Source organism: Plectropomus leopardus, chromosome 13 (genome assembly GCF_008729295.1).
Source record: "Plectropomus leopardus isolate mb chromosome 13, YSFRI_Pleo_2.0, whole genome shotgun sequence".
Taxonomy (NCBI): domain Eukaryota; kingdom Metazoa; phylum Chordata; class Actinopteri; order Perciformes; family Serranidae; genus Plectropomus; species Plectropomus leopardus.
In genome coordinates this window covers 4,151,113-4,174,267 of record NC_056475.1, presented here as the reverse complement: position 1 = coordinate 4,174,267, position 23,155 = coordinate 4,151,113, and the positions used below count along the sequence as shown (strand labels likewise).

Here is a 23,155-nt window from a genome sequence, read left to right as displayed (position 1 = left end):
CATAATGTTCAAAATTTAGCCTTTATAATTTATTGTCAATATTAAACCCCTAACATAGAAATGCCCCATTAAGTAGCTAAAATGCTGTATATGATACAAAATTGCAAAAAAAAGAAAGAATTATTATTACTACTGTTGGTCGGTTTATATCATATATTATAAATATATTAAAAATGTATTATTATGCATGAATATTCAAAATGGTGTATTTATTCTTTTTGTTTTATTTTTATTTATTTTATTTATTTTGTTTTGCAGTTGGTCGAGTTGGAGCTAATGTAGTAAAGTATCACTTTGAGGTTGCAGGAAATCTAAATACTCAAAAATGCTTGAAAAAGACCAATTAAGATAAGAGAATGTTAAGTATGAAAAAAAAAGTAAAACTATAAAGGGTTTGTTTCAAATTCACAAGACAGAGTATTCCTTAAGGCGGAAAGCAAACAGATTTTGTTGAAAAGTTCAATGACCTTGTACAAAAACAGCTCCTGCTTGTGGCTGATGCTGCCCTCTGATGGTTGCTTAATATTCTGCAGTCAGGGTGATAAAGACAAAATACGAAAGTCTTCATAGTTATATAAAAGAGTGGAAGAAGTTGGGAATCCAACAGTTGTTGAAGGTGAGGCACATTTATTGCAACATTAGCTATATTACAAAGCTGCTCAAGAGTTAGTGCATCACTAATAATAAACCAATAAAGCCTAATGTATAAAGGCTACAGTATAACACTAAAATTTGTCATTTTGCATTGAGAGATTTTTGGATACTTATACATTTTGTTGTTAATGGGCTATGTTTGTATTTTTATTTAAATATACATTTGAATGCAGACCTTTTATTTGTTATGCGGTATTTTCATTAAACATGCAACCGATATAGGGATATTAAAATAACATGTAATTGATATGGGAAAATTAAAATAACAGGTATTGTGAGAGTTAAGTGATCAAATAGCATTAAAATAAAAAGTTATGGTGTTTAATTTGCCTTATTGAACTAAATTTCAATAACTTTCTATCAACACAGTTTTTTATTGGTTGAAGATAAACAGTTTGTGCTAATTTAACACAGATCTGTGGGTTGCTGGAGTATTTTTTTTTTTTTTTTTTTTTTTACACTTTTTACACTACATTTCCTTCCATGAAAAGTCTCAGTAGTTCCTCTGTTTCTGAGTTTAGGGGCCTCCAGTGTTGGAAAGGATACTTTTGAAATGTAATAGGGTAAAGATTATGAGGTAGCCCATTACATACATGTAACTATTTACTCACTAAAAACTGCTCCTAAGATATTTTTCTTCCCATATATTTAATGTTACTGTGGTTTTGTGCACAGAAAGTATTCCAAATAGAGAAAACAAACATTACTGAAGCTGCCCGATTAAGTAGCTTCATAATAATGTTTGTGCACTTGGAGATCAGTTTTATTCAACATAAACTTTTTATTGAAAATACTTGTTGTCATATGACCTCATTGTAATCACCAGCATTTTAATCAGTAATTGGAATTAAATTACATGTTTTCCTCAGTAGCTGTAACTGATTATAACTAATTACAATTAATTATTCAACCAAAACTGCTCCTAAGATATTTTTCTTCCCATGTATTTAATGTTTCTGTGGTTTTGTGCACAGAAAGTATTCCAAATAGAGAAAACAAATAAGACATTAATGAAGCTGCCAGATTTAATGGCGTAATTATAATGTTTGTGCACTCGGAGCCCAGTGACAAAATGTTAAAGAGAACTTCTGGGATGTGCATTTGAATATTTATTTTGTCACTTTTTGCAGTAATGGATATTAGAGGTAAGAAACTGTCTGGGCGCCATAATTTAACTGTCACCTGCATGTCACGCTGTGCTGTGCAATTTCCTTATATTTTGCAGCTCTGACAGATTTCGACGGACACCCGCCTCATTCTGGCTGAAAAACAGATATTTCAGCCAATAGGAACACAGGTTTTCGGTATTAAGCGCCGCCTTTCTGTGACGGACGTCAGTTTGAGCCAATCAGAATCTTCGGCGTCGCGCCTCCCAACCGGAGACGGATTTCCGAACCAAGTGTAGCAAAATAGCCTGTACTTTGTTTACGTCCCGTTGGTTAGCTGACAGCTGTTGTAGCGCTTTACCCGCACAAACAACCGCGTCTGCGTGTCTCTGGTGGTCCCCCGGAGCTTTGTAAACTTTACGCCGACTGCTCTGGATGTCGTGGATGGGATGTTTTGTTGAATGACGGGGAGCCGCTAGATGCCGACGGGAGGATGAACTCCATCACCGGTCGGGTTCTCGCCATCCCCGCCGCCTCTGTCACCAACTCTGGAGCTTCATCCTCTCGAGCCTTACATGTGGAGCTCACATCCCAGCAGGTATACGCAAACCCTTTGAGACCACCTTAACGCAACGTCCTTTGAAATGACACGGAAAAACTTGGACTGCGGTGTGTTTTATGTTAGTTTACAGCGTCAGTTACAACTGCTGCCTGGAGAAACAGGCCTGTCAGGCTGGCTAGCTGCTAGCTTGCAGTTAGTTAGCTTACTCTAAAATAAAGGAGCTGGACTGACACCACAGGCACTCAGACTCCAGTTAGGACGGTGAAAGGCATTTTTGAGATCGGCTTTTTCAGTGTGTTGAGCTATTTTAGGGGTTTATGTGATTCTTCACGTTTAATTGTGCACGAAGCTAGCATGCCTCTGCTAATAGCAACTTAACTTGGCGTTATGTCAGCACGCAGGTGACAGCTCAGTTAAAGGGAGCAGTAGCATATGTAATCACTGGGATCCTACATTATCTTATACAGGTAGTTTAGCGGGGTTTGGAAAGTGTCAAGACTATGAACTAATTTAATATTTGCTCCTTTGGAAGCTCCAAAAATTATTATAGCCTCTCCACCATTTAGTAATCCATTCATTCATTCATTCATTCATTCATTTATTGTTTGTTGTTTATTCGAGGATCCCCATTAGAAGCACGTGAATGTGTCCCTAGTCTTCTTTGGTTCCTGCAAACTTAAATACAATACAAACATAAAATAAAGTACAGACAACTTAAGATATACAAAACAATCTCAATGCTAGACTCGAAAAAAAAATGTTAAAGTAGTCTTTGCAGTACAATTAGACATAGAAACAAAAAAGAAAAACACCTACAGACATGAAGTGATAATAAGACAATAATATGGCAAGCAGACTAAACAGATAAAGTCATCACTCAACATATACATTCATGAAAGAAAACATTGAAATTCATTAAACAATTTAAGGATCCAAATAACAAAAAGCAATAACCATAAGTAAACTCAATTAGCACATACAATCAGTGTTGATCTTGTTGTTTGGCAAGATATGTTAGAGTGGATGGCAAACATCAAAACATTTATTTGGAAATGACATCTAATAAGTTGACAGTTAATTCAGTAGTGATTGGTCGTTACTTATGGGGGGTATTTAAAACTATTTTTTGAAGCACTTGGGAGGGGCTTATGCTTCATATTTTGACTAAGCAGAGGGGGTGTATACATTTAAATGGTTTTAATTTGTAATTTTATAACATTTTTAACCCTCTGAAACCTGGAGTGATAGAACTTTACTTGTGATGCTCTCAGATGTCTTTTACCCGTATTTAAGCCTTTGAACCTTTAGCAAATAGGTGTGATTTCTTTTGAAAACATTGGAAAAAGAGGCAATGAGCAACTTGGTAAGAAATTACTAGATGTCAAAAATTGTTATTGTTTTTTTTTAAAGCTAGGGAAAAATGTCAAGGTAATAAAGAAGAAAAGCTAGGGAAAAATGATATAATTATCATAATATATTTAATTATTTTACAGAATTATAATATATTTGTTTGCCTTTTTTACTCACTCTCTCCATGTTTTTTTTAAATAAATCAAATTAATTAACCCAGGTTTCAAAGTGTTAAAGAAAACATGCCTTCTTCAAAAATTGCAAAAATGATGCCATATATCATAGCCAGAAACTGTTGAAACAGAAATCATTATTGGATATCAAATTTCCATTGTTTCTGAGACAAATCGTGTGCAAGGTACACAAGTTTTGAAAATCTGTTTCATGCATTTTCTGCCAGTCACTTACAGAGGCATTAGGAAAACAATTTGCAGCTTTAGGGAGGGTAAAAAAAAAAACCAAGTCACACCCCAGCCACCCCCTCCTTTGGTAAGTAAAGGGCAGTCCCTTAAGGCTACTGACCTCAGACTGCTTAATCTTCACAAACACCATCCCTGTCATTTTAATTTTAATTTCTTGTTGGATGTTGATTGTACTAAGAAACTGGCTGTTCAAGTTGTTGGATCCCTTTATTAGGCTGAGAATCACATTAATATTTTGCAGCTTTAAGAGCCAACACCTGATCTGCACACATTCAATGAGTCAAATATTTACTGTACATGCAGCTCAGACTTAATTCACCTACAAACCACATCAAGAGTCCAAATAGGCCCCGTCTGTAGTAGACAACCCTTGCAGTGTGTTGCTCCACAGTCACAGCAAAAGTGTGAAATAAGTTGGAGATCATCATTAGATAATGTGTTGAGTGTGGGTGTCAATTCAAACTGGGTCAGCGGTTTAGTTCAGAGAGAGTTAAGAGACTTTCTGTTGGTATTCTGATTTAAAAATAGACTACTTATATTTTTCAATAGCAATAGATATCCTATCTATTGATAGGCTATGCAGTGCTGTCAGAGCATGTGCAATATGTTGCGACAAAATGCATTTGGTATTCTTTGAGATAAGCAAAGTTTTTATGCTTTTTTCAAATAAAATTAATCGACTAATCAGTCTTTAATTTAAGCAATAATCGATTAAGGATAGTGGTTACGATTTGCAACCCTAGTACATACATAATAATCATATACCAATATGATAGTTATATATATTGCTCAGCTCAACTTTGTTGCAGTGTTCTTTTATCAGAGGTAAACCTTCTGGCTTTCTGTTGGTTTTAAGTTGCTTTGACGAAAGCGTTAGTTTAATATAAAGTACAATTCTCTGTAGAGAGCTAGATTTTTAAATACTAAATAAATCAGTAATGATTATTACTAATGATTTCTAGTACTACTTTGATTAATAGTGCTTTTAGATTATGAGTTGTTTATTGCCTAATTATAAGGATTTTTACTCAAGCTAGCCAAGATTTCTCTCAGCAATAATTTAGGAATTACACAACCAAATATTTCACCACCACTGATTGAAATGTTGAAATTGACTGTAGCTCTAAAGACCATGTAGAATAAAGTGCTTTATCAGTATGTTTGCCTAAAGCAACAATGAACTTGTGACTCCCAGAGTTGCAAAAAGCTTACAGTGTCAGTGATTATGTGTACTATTTGTACTATACATTGTACCTTTTTGAGACCCTGTTTGATAAATTTGACAAAAAGACTTTTTTCTAGCCCTTTTAAGCTGTGCGGCTTGCACATATTTCAAGACTCTTTGGGATGATAATGATATCATACACCCAAGTTTATCTGGTTACCCGGTTTATCAGATACAGTAATCTGAAACAATAATATAACAATGAGAGTAGATCAAATATTAGAAACAGATACGAGCAGCACCACCAACTGCAGCCTGCAGAATACAGAGTTAAATCATCATCTGTCTCCAAGTTTCAACAAAAACTGAGATATAGGATTGATTGATTGAGGATTAATAAAACTTCAACTTTGATTAAACTTTATTAGTTTTAGTTAGCTTTTTGATTTTTTTTTTAATCAGGGTATTGTGTCATATCACGTCTACTCGGATCATTTTGGGAATTCCCTACATGCAGCTATTCAAAGATATAGCTTTGATCTAGTTTCTCATGTCCGGTGTGTTAGAAACAGGGACGTCTGTATGTTCATGCACTACAGATGTTCAGCAGAGGCCTTGTGACCAGCTAATCACTTTGTCACAGTACTCACTTTGTTACATACCACCTCCATACTTTTTTGGGTCACATTATAACACGTGATGAACGAGCAGTGATCCTCACTTTGATCTGAGCTTACAGTCGATAAAAAGGGCTCCAGTGTGGTTTGATCGTGGCGAGCCGGACACACCAGTTTGTGCTCACAACCATTTGTCTCTGCCTGTGGTCCACATTATTCCATTCAGAAATTTGCAATCACATTTTTTTAAGGGGGGTTAAAAGTCCCTTGTGGAACAATCAGTGTTTTTGTGCATGAGACCCTTAATCTTATAGAGAATCGCATGACTTCGATTTAGTCTCAGTATGGCTGCAGGAGAGGCCGTGCCTGCTGGTCGACAGAGAAGTTGTGCTGTGGTGACGTGTTTGCCTGAAGCAGGAAATTGCCAAATGACATCTCTGTGTCTCTTGTGTGGAAGCAGATCTTTGAATTAATATGAATAAAAGAAGTATTTGGGATTCCCACAGAGCCTTTAAAAGTCTTAAAAGGCATTGAATTCATTGATCTAAAAATAAAGCCTTAATTTGTATTAAAATGTCTGAAATAACTTTATCTTAAAAATGCTCAGACATGAGCAGTTGGGTGTTATGAATCTTTTTTTCTGAGGTTGCATCATAAACTCTCAAAACTATGGTTATCTTGGGCCTTAGACCGCAGTTAGAGCACATTTTGTCATTTTACACACACTTACTTTGTGAATTGTTAGTTCACTAGTTTGGTTGGGTGCTGTTTAGTTGTATTTCTGGTTTTGTTCAGTTAGAGTAGTTAATTAGATTTGTTTTCATTTATTTATGGGATTTAATTAGAAAAGAAACAAACTCCAAGTTAGAGTCTCCTTTTGTTATAATTATTTGTTTATTTAACAGCACTCATTGGCCCTTTGTTTAACACCTAATTACTTTTTACAATAAATAACCTTCATTTTACTACATCTGGTTTCATTGTTGCTTCCTTTTTCCCCTCTCGAGCCGGGTCGTAGCAACATCTATTAAAAAACAAATTACAAAGTTACTCTTACATAAAAAAACACCTATATTTCATTTCTAACCGACACACTCAGAGCAGAGGATGTGCTTTCTGCAAGCTAGCAGTGACTTTACACTGAACCTGACAAGTGCAGATTAGATGGAAATTGTCAATTTAACCAAGATTTCCTGGCATGGCTGAATCCAGTGCAGGCCAATGCAAATGCAAAATGTTTTTCAGACTTTTTTTTTAAGATTAGTTTTTGGCTTTTTGGCTTTATTTGATCGAAAAGCTATAGTGTTATTTAGGGAAGTCAGTGGTTGACATGCAGCAAAAAAATATAAATCAAATATTAGGCCTTAAAAATGATTAAAAAGCCTACAGTTTGAATTTGGGAGGTCTCAGTTCCCACAAATATTTTTTATCTTATTTCATTTAGTCATCCTTAAGTTTCTCACCCTCATAACAATATTTCTGCATAAAACCTACCTCTGCATGACAACATATACACTACTAACCTTTATACTTAACTGCAATGCTTGAATGAGAACAAGATGATCTCTCCAAAAATAACATTTGGTTTAAAATGATCTTGAAAAGGTCTTAAAAAGCGAAAAAGTGAAGTGTCTGTTACCTGTAGACATCCTGTGTAGGAACCCTGACTTCACTGCTGGAAACATGGTCATTCATATGCAGTAATGACACACAATTACTTTTTAAATAGGTGCTCTTTTCGGTTGTTGGCTCATTGTGATTTTTAGATTCTGTGATAAATCAATTTTGAGCTAAAAATGCTGATAAGCTTCTCATGTGACTGTCATGACCAACCGTGCCTGCCGAGTTAACTGGCTGCTTTAATTCTACCATGAAGATGTCATGCCTCTATTATTTGAACTGCCGGCAGTTTGCAGACCATCGCAGCCGGCGGTGCCTCTCTGTGTGTGAGAAACAACAGCTATTTTAGGCTGATTAAATGTAGGACAATGTGGTGATTAATTGACCTCTGTGGGCATCACTTTTCACTTGTCCTGTTGTGTGTTCAGAACAACAGCCTAGATAGTATTTGCCTATGACCATCACATGATCAGAATGAAACTGAATACAACAGTCCTGATATTTGGTTATTGTTCTCACTCTGTTCTCACTCTCTCTCCACCTCTTGCTGTATTTTCTCTCCGCCAAACAGAGGCGATTGCGTCACCTCCGGAGCATCGCGGCCAGAAACATTGTCAACAAGAATGGTTCCCCACTGCTGGATACTTACTTCACCCTCCACCTCTGTATAGGAGAACGTATATCTAGAGGTCAGTGTTAACACACTCAATCCACCGTGACTCTCCACAATGTGTTTACATGCACGAAATAGTCAGTTTTTTGCCCTTATTCTGAAAAGACAGCAGCCCTACTAACCTGTTTAAAATGAAAATAAATATTCCACTAACACTCCTGTATACATGCAGCCATGCATACTCCAATAAACGTGTGTCATTTTGCTTCTTTGCATCAATTGGATTTTTTTTTCACAGTTTCCTGCTGGACTCGTTGGACCATGCGAGCTCAGCCTCCCTCTTTTATCTCTTTAACCACCTTCTTGAAAGGTCGTTGCTGCGATATTTGCACATATCTTACAAAACCTGTTGATATCCAAGTCTTTCAAAATGTTTAAAAGCAGGTGTCTTTTCTACTGATCAAAAATTAGTTTTTTTTTTTTTTTGCATGCATCTCTACCAAAACCATGCAAACTGTTTGAGAGTTGGTTTGTGTTCAGTGTATCCATGGCAACGTATAAAACTGGCAGTGTGTCGCAAGTTACAGTAAAACCCCCGATTGAGAAGCATATTGCAAGTTGGCTCTATCCATACTCAAATGATGCTCCTAAAAGCTGAATAATAGTGGCATACCCCACGTCTTAATCTGAAAATGCTAAATTTTGAAAATTATTTTTGACGCAAAATTTAGCATCTACAAACCCAAGATTTGCCTCCCTCAACTCATTATGTCATCAAATTTCGCTTCATGGAACCACCTCATGGACATTGAACCAGTGATAACCTCGGCTCTGTGGGAGTATTTATTTAAAGGTCATCCATTCGGAGGCTTTTTAAATGCACGGCTTCTGACTGTGAATCACAACATGCCCATAATCCAGTAAAGTCGCCGCGGTGTCTTTGCTGTGTGTCGAACTGATTCAATGCTAGATGATGTAATCACTGCAGTCTTGTATATTTTGAAACTGGTTTAAATGCACAAATTAAAACTGAGCTGAGCTTCTGTGAGTTGTGTTTTAGGGAAGATCCAACCCAGTTTGTTGTGCATAAGATATTTTTTGCTTTCTTTTAATCAGCATTCTTTGATGTCTTTTTAGATTTTTACAAGAGTGAAGTCATACGAGACTCGCTGGTGAGTATACTTTTTAAACCTTTAATGGATCATGTCTGCCTCCTGGGGTAGCGTCAGGATGTTGTCATTGCCTGCAGTCTGCTGTGTGTTTAGTACTCAGGTCATTACCTGCAGTGACACAATGAACATTTATATCTGCTGCCTATCTGCCAGTCACACATTTTGCCACCTTGTAACAATTTTGTTTATACAGTGTAATTTAGACTTATTGAAGGAGCTGAGCTGGAAATTCCAAGATCAAACAAAAAACACAATCTTGCCAAAATTTATGACGTGCATGAACACAGCCAAAATTATATATAAAAAAAAGAAGAGTGAAAAGCGTGTCAAATGCACGTAACAGTCCCTAAGGGTTAAAATGACAAATGTTTTTTGCTGCCCCGAGAACTCTGTCCTCTGTAGTATTAAAACTGCTGTTACCACCAGTAACCACGGGTGATGCAAAATCAACTAGGAATGAAATCTGATTTTCAGACACCAAAGCACAGTAGCATGCTTAAAAAAGTGCTTTGCTGTCTCAAATGTCAGACATGCATCGCCATGAATATGATATGTACTGCTTTGTTACGCAACGCTCTCTCTTGCTCTGTAAGCATCAGTCAGTTGTGTAAATGACCCGTGATTCTTTGGCTGTGCTTAGTCTTATTGGCGTGGCAGATGCAGCTCTGCACGAAGCTATAGAAGCAGCCAAGGAGAGCGAGCCATTACCGTTGGGCTCGCTGCCGAGTCATGAGCTGACCTAAGCTGCTTTCCAGGCATACTGTTCACTACCCTCGGCAGGCAGACTCCATAATGCACTGCAGGAGTCATGACTCCTGTCATCTCTCAGCCCAACTTCCTCCTGTTGTATTTAACATCCTTGCTGACATTCGTTCTCTAGTATCCTGTCTACTTCCGTCATCATTTGTTCAACGTTTCCTGTTGGACTTCCTGTGTTCGCTCTAACTGCTGTGCCTCTTTGCTTCCTCCGCTGACTCTCACTGGTTCTGTTTTTTTTTTTTTTTTTACCCCGCCCTGTACTTCTGCTTTTGACATTCCTCTCCTGCCTGTCCTCGAAAGTGACCTTAAGAGCAGGAGACTTTCTCTCTGATGGAGGGAAATGGTACATAATTGAATGATGTAAATGGCTGCAGTTCTTTGTAGAGCCGGTACTCAGTGCTGTCAGTCTGGAAGTTCAAGAACAGAAAGCAAACTGTAGTATGGATCAGACTTTAAGGTTAATGTAGAACAGGATGATTCAATTACTTTACAGTGTATAGGGATCATATTATCAGCTACACATTTTTTATTTCAGATTTCTATCTTCTGCGTGCACAAGACATGCATGCCTCATCTAGCTTCAGTTTAATTATTTCTAAATCAGTTTCTAATCAGCTGCAGCTATTAATGTACTCTTACTACACTGATTATCCTCACCAAGTGACTTCAAATCCCCACGTGTGTGCTTGTGTTTGTCAGAATCCGACTTGGCGGAGCCTGGACTTTGGCATGCTGCCGGACCTCCTGGACACGTCAGTGTCTTGCTTCGTGGTGAGAATCTGGGGAGGACAAGAGGAACAGTACCAGCTCCTGATAGAATGGAAGGTCAATCTGGATGGCCTCAGATACACAGGACAGCAGGTCTGCAACCACATACTTAAACATGATAACAGTAACTTTATTTTTGTAATATGCATTTTTTTTCACAAGGATCCCTGTCTGGTGGAATATATACAGTTAGTGTTGAGAGCAAATCTATGAATACAGTTGTCATTTGTACACATAGTCTACAAGGCACATGCTGTATCTGATGTTAAACTGAAGTACTTGGTTTAATATTAAAAATAAATCTTTCTCATCGGAACAGTGTGAAGGATTTAGTGGCATCTCGCGGTGCAGATTGCAGAATGCAACCAGCCGAAACTTAAACTTAGGTTTTCATTGTTCAGGAGGTTTTTGGTGGGAGCTGAATTATCCACAGAGGTCTAATCCTCCCCAAAACGAACGGATGAGGATATAAAATCAGTAAAAACACTGAATGAAGCAGTTTAGTCACTTTACATATCAGTGTTTCTCTGAAGCTGTTTGGCTTGTTGCAGACAGGCTGCAGAGTTCAATGGCCATTGCGAAAACACAAACACATGGCCTGGTAATGTTTATTCACCTTTTTATTCTGATAACTTACGATCCAGACATTAGGAAGGTTTTTTATCCGGAACCGATTTACATGAATGTTTACATAAGCTACTGGCTCTGTGTATTATTCTAATGTTTATGCAAACAAATGTGCTGCTAATTTTATTCGTGGTTTTCAATCCAACACTTGGTGATATTTCAGTGTATCACTAGCTTTTAGGCATTTTCAGCACATCTTAACAATACAGCGATTATACTGATTACTATAATGTCGCTGTGGGATTTTCATTATCATTTCATCTCTGACACTTAACTGAATGTGAGGTCACTGTGTTGTGATGATTGAACAGGTGCCCATCGCACATCGCAGCCCTGAATTGTGCACATTGAAACTGGTAAAATTGACCCGAAGAAATCACAAAATACATTGAAAGAAGTCAATGTTCTTGTCGTTCCTCCACAGCGAGACCACATTCAAAGCTCGTAAACAGATAGCACAGTCTCATGCACAGCCAGATGCCCGCTGTCCTTTGTTCTGTCGGTCTCAGTTCCCACAATAAGCCTCTCTTGCCTCTCTTTGTCCACAGATTCGATCCAGGAATCCGAATGAGATAATATTTGGATTGAATGATGGCTACTATGCAGCTGACTTTGATCATAAGGTACAGCCTTTTGTCTATTTCCAGAGCTTATGCATCATAATGGAATACCCAGTCCTGTCTCATTAGCTTTATTTGGACGCTGTTTGGCCACTGAAACAATCACATGTGGCTGTTGCAGGATCAGTCGGAGCGGAAGAAAAACAGTCTGCTTCAGGTCGATCAGAGTTCAGTCAGGAACTCCTACAGTGTGTTCTCCTTGCTCAGGTAAGAGTCGTGCCGTGTAGCAGTATTACATCATATCATCACATCATTAGGACTCCAGTTTAACCAAATTTCTTTCATTATTACGATGCAGAAGCCTGTTCTCTCACTTGCAGAGAATGCCCTACAGTGTGTTTTATTTCAAACCACCACTAATAATCCTCAAATAGATCTTTTATTTTCTTTTTTGCTTAGTTGGTCACGTGACTACACTTCTGTCTATAATTAGGGCTTCAGAGCATAACATAAAATCCGAATGTCTAAATTCAAAACCGAATTCATATCCAATTAAAGAATACCCAAATAGTTGAATATTTGTGTCCAGACCTACCTAAAATATTAATTAAAAAAATAAAATAAATAATAATACACTTTATTTATAAAGTGCTTTTTGAAACAGCATTTCAAAGTGCTTTACATTGTTGAACCTGGATTAAAACAAGGTAGCAGTTCAGCAAATAAAATCAGCAATTTCAAGAAATATACAGAAACAACATCCCCAAAATACAAATAAAAACCATCAGTGAAGCAGGTAAGTTAATTTGGCAACTATCTGCCCTGTAGATGGTTATATAAAATATATAAAATCAAACCAGCAGAATGATACAAAAATAAAAGAATACAACAACTGATGACAATTTAAGAAAGAAACAATAATAATAATCAAATAAAACATGTTTATAATAAACAGTGTGCTAAAATTGATAAAAGGCTCTTTTGAAAGGATTTAAGAAGTGATTCAAAAGATATTATGTGTGTCTGCATGTCTGTCTTTGGCATTTGTATTCCAGCAGATGGTGCCACAGGAAAGCAGACATTTTGACCCATTATCAGGGCAGCTTTTCTGGGGCCTCATTACAGAAAAATATCCTAACTGCTTGTCCTTTCTTAAGTTTCAAGGACAGGAATAATCCCATGTTTTTTATTCCAGACGCAATTCCTAAACTTATGTCCTATCCTGCCTCAGACCTCCTGTCTTACCTTAACTGAAGGAATCCTGACTGTAACTGTATCTTTGATTCTTCAGCTGGCACTCATCCCGTCATGTCTGCATCTGTGTTTAAAACGTACATGAGACTGCAGGTATCTTTGATCAGATTTACCGGTGAGCTACTTAAGATGGACAAGCCATAATATCATCTGTTCTCACTTGTCACTGGCTAGATAGCTCGATATCCCGGACACAAATAGACAAATGTTCAGTTTTAGCTCTGAAGAATGAGGTCCACTAATCAAAGTTTTAAAAACAATATTATTAATAATTAATAGAATTTAAAAATCAGTCATTTTGGCAAATGATCTAGACCCATTACAGTGTCTGGGGAATTTACAGTGTCATCATACAGTTTGAACAGCTTTGTATTCATTATATTTCAGGGTTAATGTCCCCGGTCTTAATTGTCAATGCCATACAGACCTAACAACAGTGCTGCTGCCATGTTTAGCAGTTATTTTGAATTTAAGGAAGTGTCTATGCCATCTGAACTTCAGATTCCTAACTTGGGAACTCCCTAAGTTAAGGTTCTGTATTGACTAAATTCCCATCTTAAGATAATACAGGATTTCATTTCAAATGCAGAATGGGTTTTTTGATGTAATAATGTCTTATTTTATGCACTCTGGCACCTTATTGATATTCAAAGTACAAAACAAAAAGTCCCAGCGTGGATCCGTTTATTTACACTGTGAATTAGAAAATGGTTAACAGGCCCTGCGGCACCCTATCAGGCCATAAGCTGAGTATCACTGGTCTATACTGTATTTGTTGGACATGGGAGAACAAATACTTTAAGCAGTCTATCCAAATTAGTGCATTTTATCATTGGGCCAGCGTCAGATTTGGGATTGTGATTAGAACCAAAGCTCTTGCTGTCGAAAATGGTTGCAGTACAGATTTTCACCACAGGAAGGAGACAGAGATTTGCAGAGGCGGTTGCCTGTTATAGGGGGAACCCTGGTGCAGTAATTAGGAACTCCAGATGACACAAGGCAGCCCCTGCATCTGTTGACAAACATGGCCTTGTTGTTCCACGTTTATATTTAAATGTGGTAGAATGTAAACACCACTTCCAGCTTCACCAGGGCTTCCCCAGAGGGAAACCCTGTGATCATAGTGGATAAGTTCAACGTTTCCAAAATAAGATAAGGATCTGTCATTATGAGCATTATGAAGGCAACCGCCGACATTTTCCTACTATAAGAATTAAATAGGGGGCATAAATGCGTCACAGGCCTTTGCAGTATCAGGAAAAAGGAGTTATGCCAAATCCGGCTCAACCTAGGGAGCGCTCCCTCATCTCGAAGTGGTGGTGGTTTATGTTTATATGAGAGGATACCATTGCCTCCCCAGCAGCTCGCAGGAGAAAAAGCCCATTTTGAATCATAACTTTTATGACCTCTGCTCTCGCTTCTTTTATTATTGCAGCTTTTTTCTACATCCTCTTCTTCTATCCACACCCAGTGGGACTCTGTGGAGTTTAACACAGTTACATTGATCCCCCCTCTTCCCACACACTGGTCTGCCTGCAGCTCCTCACCCCTGTCAGAGTTTCTCCTTGGCTCTGTGCACTCATAAGCACATAGTTTATGATTATGCACTGTAGAATGATTCATCAGATACTGTACACTCCAACAGGGATTATCCCCCCACCCCCCATGGTACATAACCGTATATACCACTCAGTTTCTGACCCGCAGAGCTTTGCCTTTTTCAAAGTGTATTAACTTTCTCAGGCACTCAGGTGGAGTTTTGCTCCTGGAGCCGTGCTTCGTGCTGAAATCTCTGCTTGTGTTATTGGCTCTCTACACGTTTGCGTGCATTGATAAATGATATACAGCCACGTTTTTATGCTCGTGAAGCTACACCGTGCATGGACGTTTTATGCCTCCATGCCGGTGATAGCCCAGGCCGGAGGCATTATGTTTTCGGGTTGTTTGTCAGTCCATCAGGCACATTCTTGTCAAAATTTGATACAAACATTCACATGAATTCAACAATGAGCTGATTAGAGTTTGGTGGTCATAGGTCAAAGGTCAAGGTTCCTTTAACCTTGTCTGTCTAAATCTTGTGAACACAACATCTCAAGAAATCTTCGAGATCATGGTGACCTTGCATTCGTCTTATTCTTGTGAAAGTGATATTTCAAGAACAACACAAAGAAATTTCTTCAAATTTGACCCAAATGTTGACTGAGACTCAAGTTTGAACTGATTAGAATTTGGTGGTCATGGGTTAAAGTTCAAGGTCACTGTGACCTTGTCTGTCTGATTCTTGTGAACACAATATCTTAAGAAAATCTCAAGGAAACTTCTTTAGATTTAGCACAAACATTTGAAAGGACTCAATGATGAACTAATTAGATTTTGGTGGTCAAATGTCAAGGTCATGCTAACCTTACATTTGTCTCATTCATGTGAGCTATATCTCAAGAACATCTGAAGGGAGTTTCTTCAGATTTGACACAAACATTCACTTGGACTTTGTGTTCAAAGGTCAAGGTCACTATGACCTTGCATCCATCTCATTTTTGTGAATGTAATATCTGAAGATGGCTTTGAGGGAGTTTCCTCAAATTTTGCACAAATGTCCAGTTGGACTCAAGAATGAACTGATTAGAATATGGTGATTAAAAGACAAAAATCAAGGTCATGGTGACCTCATAAAAGGTTTTGGCCATAACTCAAGAATGCAACCCACCTTGAAAGTGTGCTGATTGTATAGCTCTTCTGTGCTGCTGGGGGAAGATGTGTGTGAAGCATTCATGTTGTTACAGCTATGGATGTAAACTCTAAGAGTAACTTTACTGGTGCACAGAGGCACACAACTGCAAGGTTGTATCATGTAATTCAGTGGAAAGTAGTGTTCTCTATTGTGCCTCTTCCAGAGAATAAAGTCTTTTTAAAAAAGACTTTTTTTGATGCATGTCTGCAGGGGACACCCACAGTGACAAATATTCTCTCCCAACTCTCTCCACTCTTCCTTGGCCCAGTGCAAAGCGTCTTTCTCACTGTAGCGCTTTAATGGAAGAGGATGAGAGCTGCAGCTTTGCTGAGAATGCACTGTTCTTGATTAATGATGGCAATTTGTCAGCAGATTCACAGTCTGCTTTTCAGCCCGGCCCCGGCTGACAACACCCATCGTCTGTGTGAGTAACATGGCGATGTGGGCTAGCAAACACAACACGTCTCAGATGGAGAGATGAAGAGGGAGAGAACAGGTCATCAATCAGCAGAGTTTTGTCTCTTCCAGAGAGCCCAGGCTGTGGTAGAAGCTGAGCCACATCCTACACGGAGCTGGGCCTCTCTCTGGGTAGAAAGAAAGCCAAAGAGACAGTGACGAAGATGATCCAGCTGCTCAGCAAAGGCTTTTTTTGTAGACACTTTTAAAGGGAATCTTTGGTATTTTTGAACCTGGACCCAATTTTCCCATGCTTCCATGTCCAAGTGACTAATGAGGACGACACATTTTGAAATTGGTCCAGTTTCCTAAGAGCCACAGCAGCGAAGCAGGCTGCAGTGTAATCCCTCAGGGCAATTGTGCACGATCAAGTTGCGTACATGTAAAGTGTTGTAAATGTTTGTTTTTGCCACTGGCAGCCTCAGATTGTTATTTTCTGACAACATTACAGGAAAGAAACTACAGAGAAACAAAAAATGTTCCTTTCTGGAAAGAGTGATGGATTGGTTTACTGTTCCATTTTGTAATAGTAGGAGGTTATTGTTATGGTTTGATATGCTCTTGTATGTCACATTGAAGTGGTGCATAAGAGGAAGTACTTGAGTCAGTTCTGACTCACAGCTCTCTCAAAGAATTATGTACTTAGATTTTAAAAAGTGTTCATAATGGCAACAAAACCATCAGAGACGCTGAATGTGTTTTGTAACAGTGGCGCATGGTGCCACATGGTAAGCATCATTCTTAGGGGACAACTTTCACAACTTTCAACTTTCCCCCCCCTCCCCCCATGATCAGAGCCATACGTTGCGTGTGCTTCGTGATTTGCTTTTGTATGCCCGTATGTCAAGTGAGCATGCATGTACAGTATGTGTCAACAGAAGCACAGTGATGGCGAAGCTCTGTGGGGGGTCTCCAATGCCCGAGAGGCTGCTGAGGTGATAATGCTTTCCCTGCAGGCCGACCGTAAGTGTACTCGACCGCTGGTTGGATGCTGTGGCCAAAGCTCACAGCCGTGGGGCGTTGTTGTGGTCCGGCAGCTGGATCGGCCTCTGCGGCTGACCCAGGGGTCTCAACAAGCAGCAGCAAGAGTACAGAAACAAACTGACTGCCTGAGCTGTAAATCACCATGGATTTATGGATGAGGATGCTCTTGTTTTGATTTCACACCTCTGGAGTGGACTTAGAATCAAAGCAACCCCCATATACATAATTTAAGAGGAGGTTTAAGGTTGTTTTTTTAGTTTAGGCAGTGGGCCTGCAGCAGCCCTTCTAGTATTTGCACAACTGTCTGACTTTTTTTTTTTTACACATTTTTTCAATCTAATATTACATTCTCTCAAGGCTAAAACCTCAGACATGAATTTTCTGTCTTCCATTCTCACTACCTGTCCAGTTCTTCCTTGTTCTCTTATTTTTCCTCTCAGTCTCTCCAGCTTCTTTAGTGCTTGCCTTGCAGAGATGTCTGTTGTTATCTCGGCTCATTACTCCCACCTCTAAAATTATACCCCAAGTTAAAACTACTGAGCCTTAGCATCCCTTTGTGTTTTCTGGCTTCCAAAATACAAGACGGTAGGCTTTGACTAATACAAATTTATGAGATTTTTGTACATAAAACACAATTTGTAGAAAAGTCTTTTTATTGTGTAGTATTTGGCTTATTCCAGCAGGCAGCTTAAGTAAGCGTGACTAACAGTTTGAGATTTTTGGTGTAAGACAAAGGCACAAAGATTAAACTCATGACCGGAGATCAAAACTTCCATAATTATCTGCAGAGTGTGTGACCCCATTTTGACCCTTTCTGGACCAAAAATATCTTAAGATCTTTTTGGCTTCCTTGCATCTCTGTTGTCATGTAACTTGGCTTATGGCAACCCAACAAACATAAGCATGGAGGAAAAGAAGTGTGTATGCAGGCTCGCTAAAGAAACTGCGGTCATCTTATCTTTCTTTCCGTGAAAGTGGAGACAATAGTGAAGTGAGGTGAATAGCACATGGTTGAATTTGTTGACATTCTTTGGCAATGAGATATAGCCGGGATTTAGACGTTTTCTTTGTGATTTTCCTACTGTGGCGCTGTCTGTTTTGTCAGTGGCAGAGGTGTGATAGTGGGACATTATACACAATTTGTTGTCACAAAATGTCTCTAAGCTTGTTTTGAATTGCCTAATTGGCTGCCCTGTTTGCTTGAAAAATGGCTGCTGGAAATGAATTCAGTGCAGTCATTAGTCCTTGGGCTTGTTTCCTCTGACCCAGCTTTGTTTGACAAGTGCTTTGGGCACACTTGCATGTGATGACAAGCTTGAAAACTATCCAGACCACATGATGTTCTGTGCATTTAAAATACTGCTTTGGTAAGGTAGAGCAGCCATTGTATTTGTCCATTAATTCACCCAATTTTATTGCAAATTTCTAAAAAAAAAAAAAAAAAAAAGGCACCATGTGTGCATTATTACCTGACTGCATTACAAGATGGTTTGCCTCCACCTCTGTCACTTCTTTTCTCTGTCACACCAAATGTTTTGGAGTTGAGTCAAAGTATTTTTTGGAACAAAAAGCACACCTGGCCTACTGTTGGTCAATGTCAGGCTGATCGTGAGCGTCTTTCCCCCCTAGTTTTTGGGGTGTGTCCTGCATCACTGGCACGGTCAAGTTACTTATACGTTAAGTGTAGTGTAGCAAACAAAAGACGGTGTGACAGAAACAAATTTGTAATTTTAAAAACGATGTACAATAATATCCGTACATCATTGGTATCAGCTGATACTGGCTATAAAATGAATTATCGGAATTGGCCAACATGCTGGTTTTTGCCAATAACACAAATCACTATTTTCTTTTTTATTGACAGAGTGAACATGTACAAAACATCAACCCGAAGCTGAAGTATTGTATTGTTATTTTGGATATCTTAAAAAAAAACCCAATATTGTGCATCCCTATACACTAGGTAAGACAGTTTTTTAGCCATTGAGCTCTTCAGCAAAAGTGGTCTGTAATTGTTTGTGTCATCGTTTGCTGGTGCACAGTAACTATCTTCTGTTCTTTCAATGCCGGATTGTGTTGTAAATGTGCAAATGTTGTTCATTACCTTTTTGAGTGACAAATACAGACTACCGCTGCCTGCTGGCATGGAGAGTTATTTCCTCTTATGCAGGAAATGTGTGCTAGCTGATTTTAGGCTGTTGTTTTTATGGTGTTTTCAAGTTCAACTTTTTGGCTGAGACACAGGCGACATGCGGCAACTCAACCGTCGTCCTGTCTCACTACTAAATTCTTTAATGTCAGTGTGGTGTGTCTGGGCCTCAAGGCCTCGAAAGATCGTCTGCACAGAAGAAAGACCAGAAGGTTTGACATGATCACCTGAAGCATAATATTAATAAGCATCTTGACATCCCTGTTTCAGAAACAGTGCTACATAAGGCCTAGTTAATGTTTTCACCTTAGTTTTTCTCAGAGCAACAACAGTTTATTCCCTGTTGTCTTCCTCAGATCCCAGGTCTCTCGCTGGCTTATCTTTGTGAGCCAGATGACACATCTGCATTTGCTGATTCCTTTTCAGCCCCTGATTGCAAAATTGCTGGACCATAACACGACGTGTAAACCACAGCAAATATTTATTTCAAGATAATCAGTAAAGGTAAATGAACAGAAAACAGGAGACCTGGATCAGAGAGGCTGCCAGGTCTGCTGCCCTCCAACTGCACTGAAAAGACTTTAGAATAGATGAAAGGTCGTCACTTTCATCCATTTTCATTTACGTGATTACCAGCAACGGGCTAGTGTTACTTTCATGTTGTGAGTCTGTGTGTGTGTGTGTGTGTGTGAGATCATTGCAAAATAAGGCCCTGTAAAAACCTATTGGAGCAGGAACTACCACAGAAATGGTCTGTGGACAGATTTGTCAATATGATAGCGTTACAACAGTGCAAGACGCAGTCACAAAACTTTACATGTGTGTGAGTTTGAAAGTTTGTGTGGTCCAAGCGAGGATGCTGGCGATAGCGAGGTAGGAAGTCGGTAAGGGGACCTTCGGTTTCCCACTTTCCGCCCCCAGCCTACATTCATTTTCAGTTGTCGACCGCCATCACAGCTGAGCCCATCACAGGATGGTCTGCAGTTGTAAATCTTAACATTTTCCATATTAGCTTTTTATTTTTATTCTACCTAAAGCCTGCATACACTGTGTGATTTTGGGCTCTCCCAGATGAGAGATGACCACCATGAAAGAAACGTGGTGGTATCTTTGGTCGTTGCCGGGTCTTGCAATCAAAGACTCAAAGACAGCGTGTGATAAAGTACTGACAGTGTCAGAAATTTGGGATGACCATCAGTGCGACAACAGTGCTAAATGCTAGTAGATGCTAAAAGTTACTTTGAGCTCTTGTTGCAAAATTGACTTGCTAGATTGGATTGATTATAAATGCCACTATAGCAAGGGCTTGATTCATTATTGTTTACATTTTGCTCTTACGACTACCAAGAAGTAGATGGATGACACACGCTGACTTATGTTCTCGCGTGTTGACATCGATGGATGTACGTCGTAGCTTGCAAATCAGTAGGTGTTATCATCGTACGATCTGCATTGAGTTTATTAGATCCATGTCACAGAGTGTAGCTTGCACTAAACTTATAAAACTGCTAAACTCTCACAGTCTGTAGGAGACTTAAAAGCCCCAATTAAAGATTTTGTACAAGATGCCTTCTGTTTATCAAAAAATCTGGAAGTTTGAAAAGCACAAGTTTCATCTGACACCCCTGCAGGATCTAGTGGCACGGTCAAAGTAGAAATGTTATTGTTTTTCTGATGTTTATCTGCATCAAGGGTTGAGTGCACGCTCAGTCATAACTTCCTGCATATCCCCTGAGGCATAGTCGTAAGTTACCTCGAATGCCTCGGAAAAGGAAAGTTCTCATGGCTCGTGAGAAGGCGATGTCTGGGCAGTTGCCCACAAATTAAAATGCAGCCTCAGTGTGGGTTTACAGTGGGAACCCTCCCGTCACCAGTCGGTCTGAAGGTTGTGATGTAGCCTGATGGGCAGGTGTTAGGCCAAGACTCGGGGAATGATAAGGGGGCAGACATGCGTGAAAAGGAGAGGAGATAACTATTCTCACCCGGGGGAAAAGACCATATCAGATTCTCCCATCGCAATCACCTAAACAGATGAAACTGTCAAAACAGATTTACCCTTATGTTCCAGAGGACTATCTCCAACTGCTATCGCTGTCACCTGAGACAGATTAAAAATGTGGGCAGAAAATACGCAATGATTTTCCTGTAGGACTCCTCCCAAAAGCTCTATTTACAACGTCATACACACTTTTCTTTTTCCTTGGTTGGTTGCCAAGAAGAGGCAATAAGATCCAGAGGTGACTGTGTGAGTTTCATGACAAAAAAGCCCCCTAGGATTTGTAAAATGACCCCGCCAAGCTGGAAGCCTGTTTAAAGGAGCCTCTTACACTAAACCCACTCAAAAGGCTGTTTCTTGAAGAATCAAAGCAAATGCATACCTGAGGAAAACCCTCCTCACACCACCCTCATGACCCAAATCACAGTGTTAGGGCTACAAGGAGAGAAAGCAGGGTTCCTGTGGTTCCTTAAAAAGTCTCACAAGGCTTTGAATTTATTCATCTAAAAATAAGGCCTTAATTTGTATTAAGCATTTAAAAATCTGAGCAAATTGGCTTGATTTCTTACAGAACATGGGAAGAATGCATTGAGCAACAAAAGCAGAAATGACTGCAAAATGAGCAAGAAATCTGTAAAAAGTACAAAGACTTTGGATAGTTTTATGATAATATATGTTTAATATGTTCCATGTCTTCCACTCCATATAAGGGTCATTTTTCAACATTTGATGTAGATAATCTCCCTTTTTCACTGGACACAGAAAGTCATGTTTTATGTTACAATAAACATTTGGGCAAAATAAAAAAATGTTTAGTTTTGTTTATCAAAAAAATGTCTTAAACTGAATTCTGAGTGGCATTAAAAGCCTTAATCTACCTTGCCTTAAACTGCAGGAACCCTGAGAAAGAAAATGCTAACTCAAAGATTTAAACACATCTTTATTTGGGCTCCAAGTAGTTGAGACAATCTGTATCCATCAAGAAAAAAATGTTACCATAACTGTGCAGTCAAACTCTCATGGCACATGTATGGCATTGAGACATTTAGCAAGAAGTGAATGATTTAACACCACTTTGACAGGATGATTGCTAATTGCCAGTTCTCCCTTTTGTCTGTCTTCTGTAAGTCATTCCCAGTGTGTGGGATTGTTGTCTGTAGCTTATTGTCGAAGTCTCTTTAGGGAGAGTTTGTCTTTCTGTCTATGCGCTCTGGACTTGAAGAAAACATACTTGGAAGTTAATTGCCGCTGTGATTGATGGTCTAAATAATGCGCTGGCTTGTCATTTGTGTACCGATGTTGCTGTTCCCCATTTCAGTGATGACAGTGACGTGGCATTTGGAATTAGCCATCCATCTTTGTGGTTTCAATTAAACGTACAACATGTAATTTTCTGCCACTAGGGGTCTCTCAATCAAAATATGAACAATAGATGGAACAATGCCTTCATTGCAGTCAGTTTCTGCTGGTTAGTATTCCTTCAGTGTTTATCATTTAGGAGGTTTTTACAGAGAGCAGGACTATCTGGAGAGTTCTCCTCTCCAAAACAAATGAACCAGATGATTGAAACCAGTAAAAATGATGAATAAA

At 38.9% G+C, this 23,155-nt stretch overlaps 1 protein-coding gene across 1 annotated transcript in view; it reads left to right on the top strand.

Moving 5' to 3' along the window:
- Positions 1 to 2,074: 2,074 nt before the first annotated feature.
- The window catches only part of uvrag (UV radiation resistance associated gene), a 119,497-nt gene continuing 98,416 nt past the window's right edge, over positions 2,075 to 23,155 (top strand). Inside the window, exons 1-6 of the mRNA XM_042498843.1 lie at positions 2,075 to 2,358; positions 8,068 to 8,185; positions 9,247 to 9,281; positions 10,740 to 10,901; positions 11,984 to 12,058; positions 12,177 to 12,262. Of these exons, the coding sequence (XP_042354777.1) occupies positions 2,254 to 2,358; positions 8,068 to 8,185; positions 9,247 to 9,281; positions 10,740 to 10,901; positions 11,984 to 12,058; positions 12,177 to 12,262 (581 nt within the window). The 5' untranslated portion in view covers positions 2,075 to 2,253. The remainder of the gene's footprint in view (positions 2,359 to 8,067; positions 8,186 to 9,246; positions 9,282 to 10,739; positions 10,902 to 11,983; positions 12,059 to 12,176; positions 12,263 to 23,155) is intronic.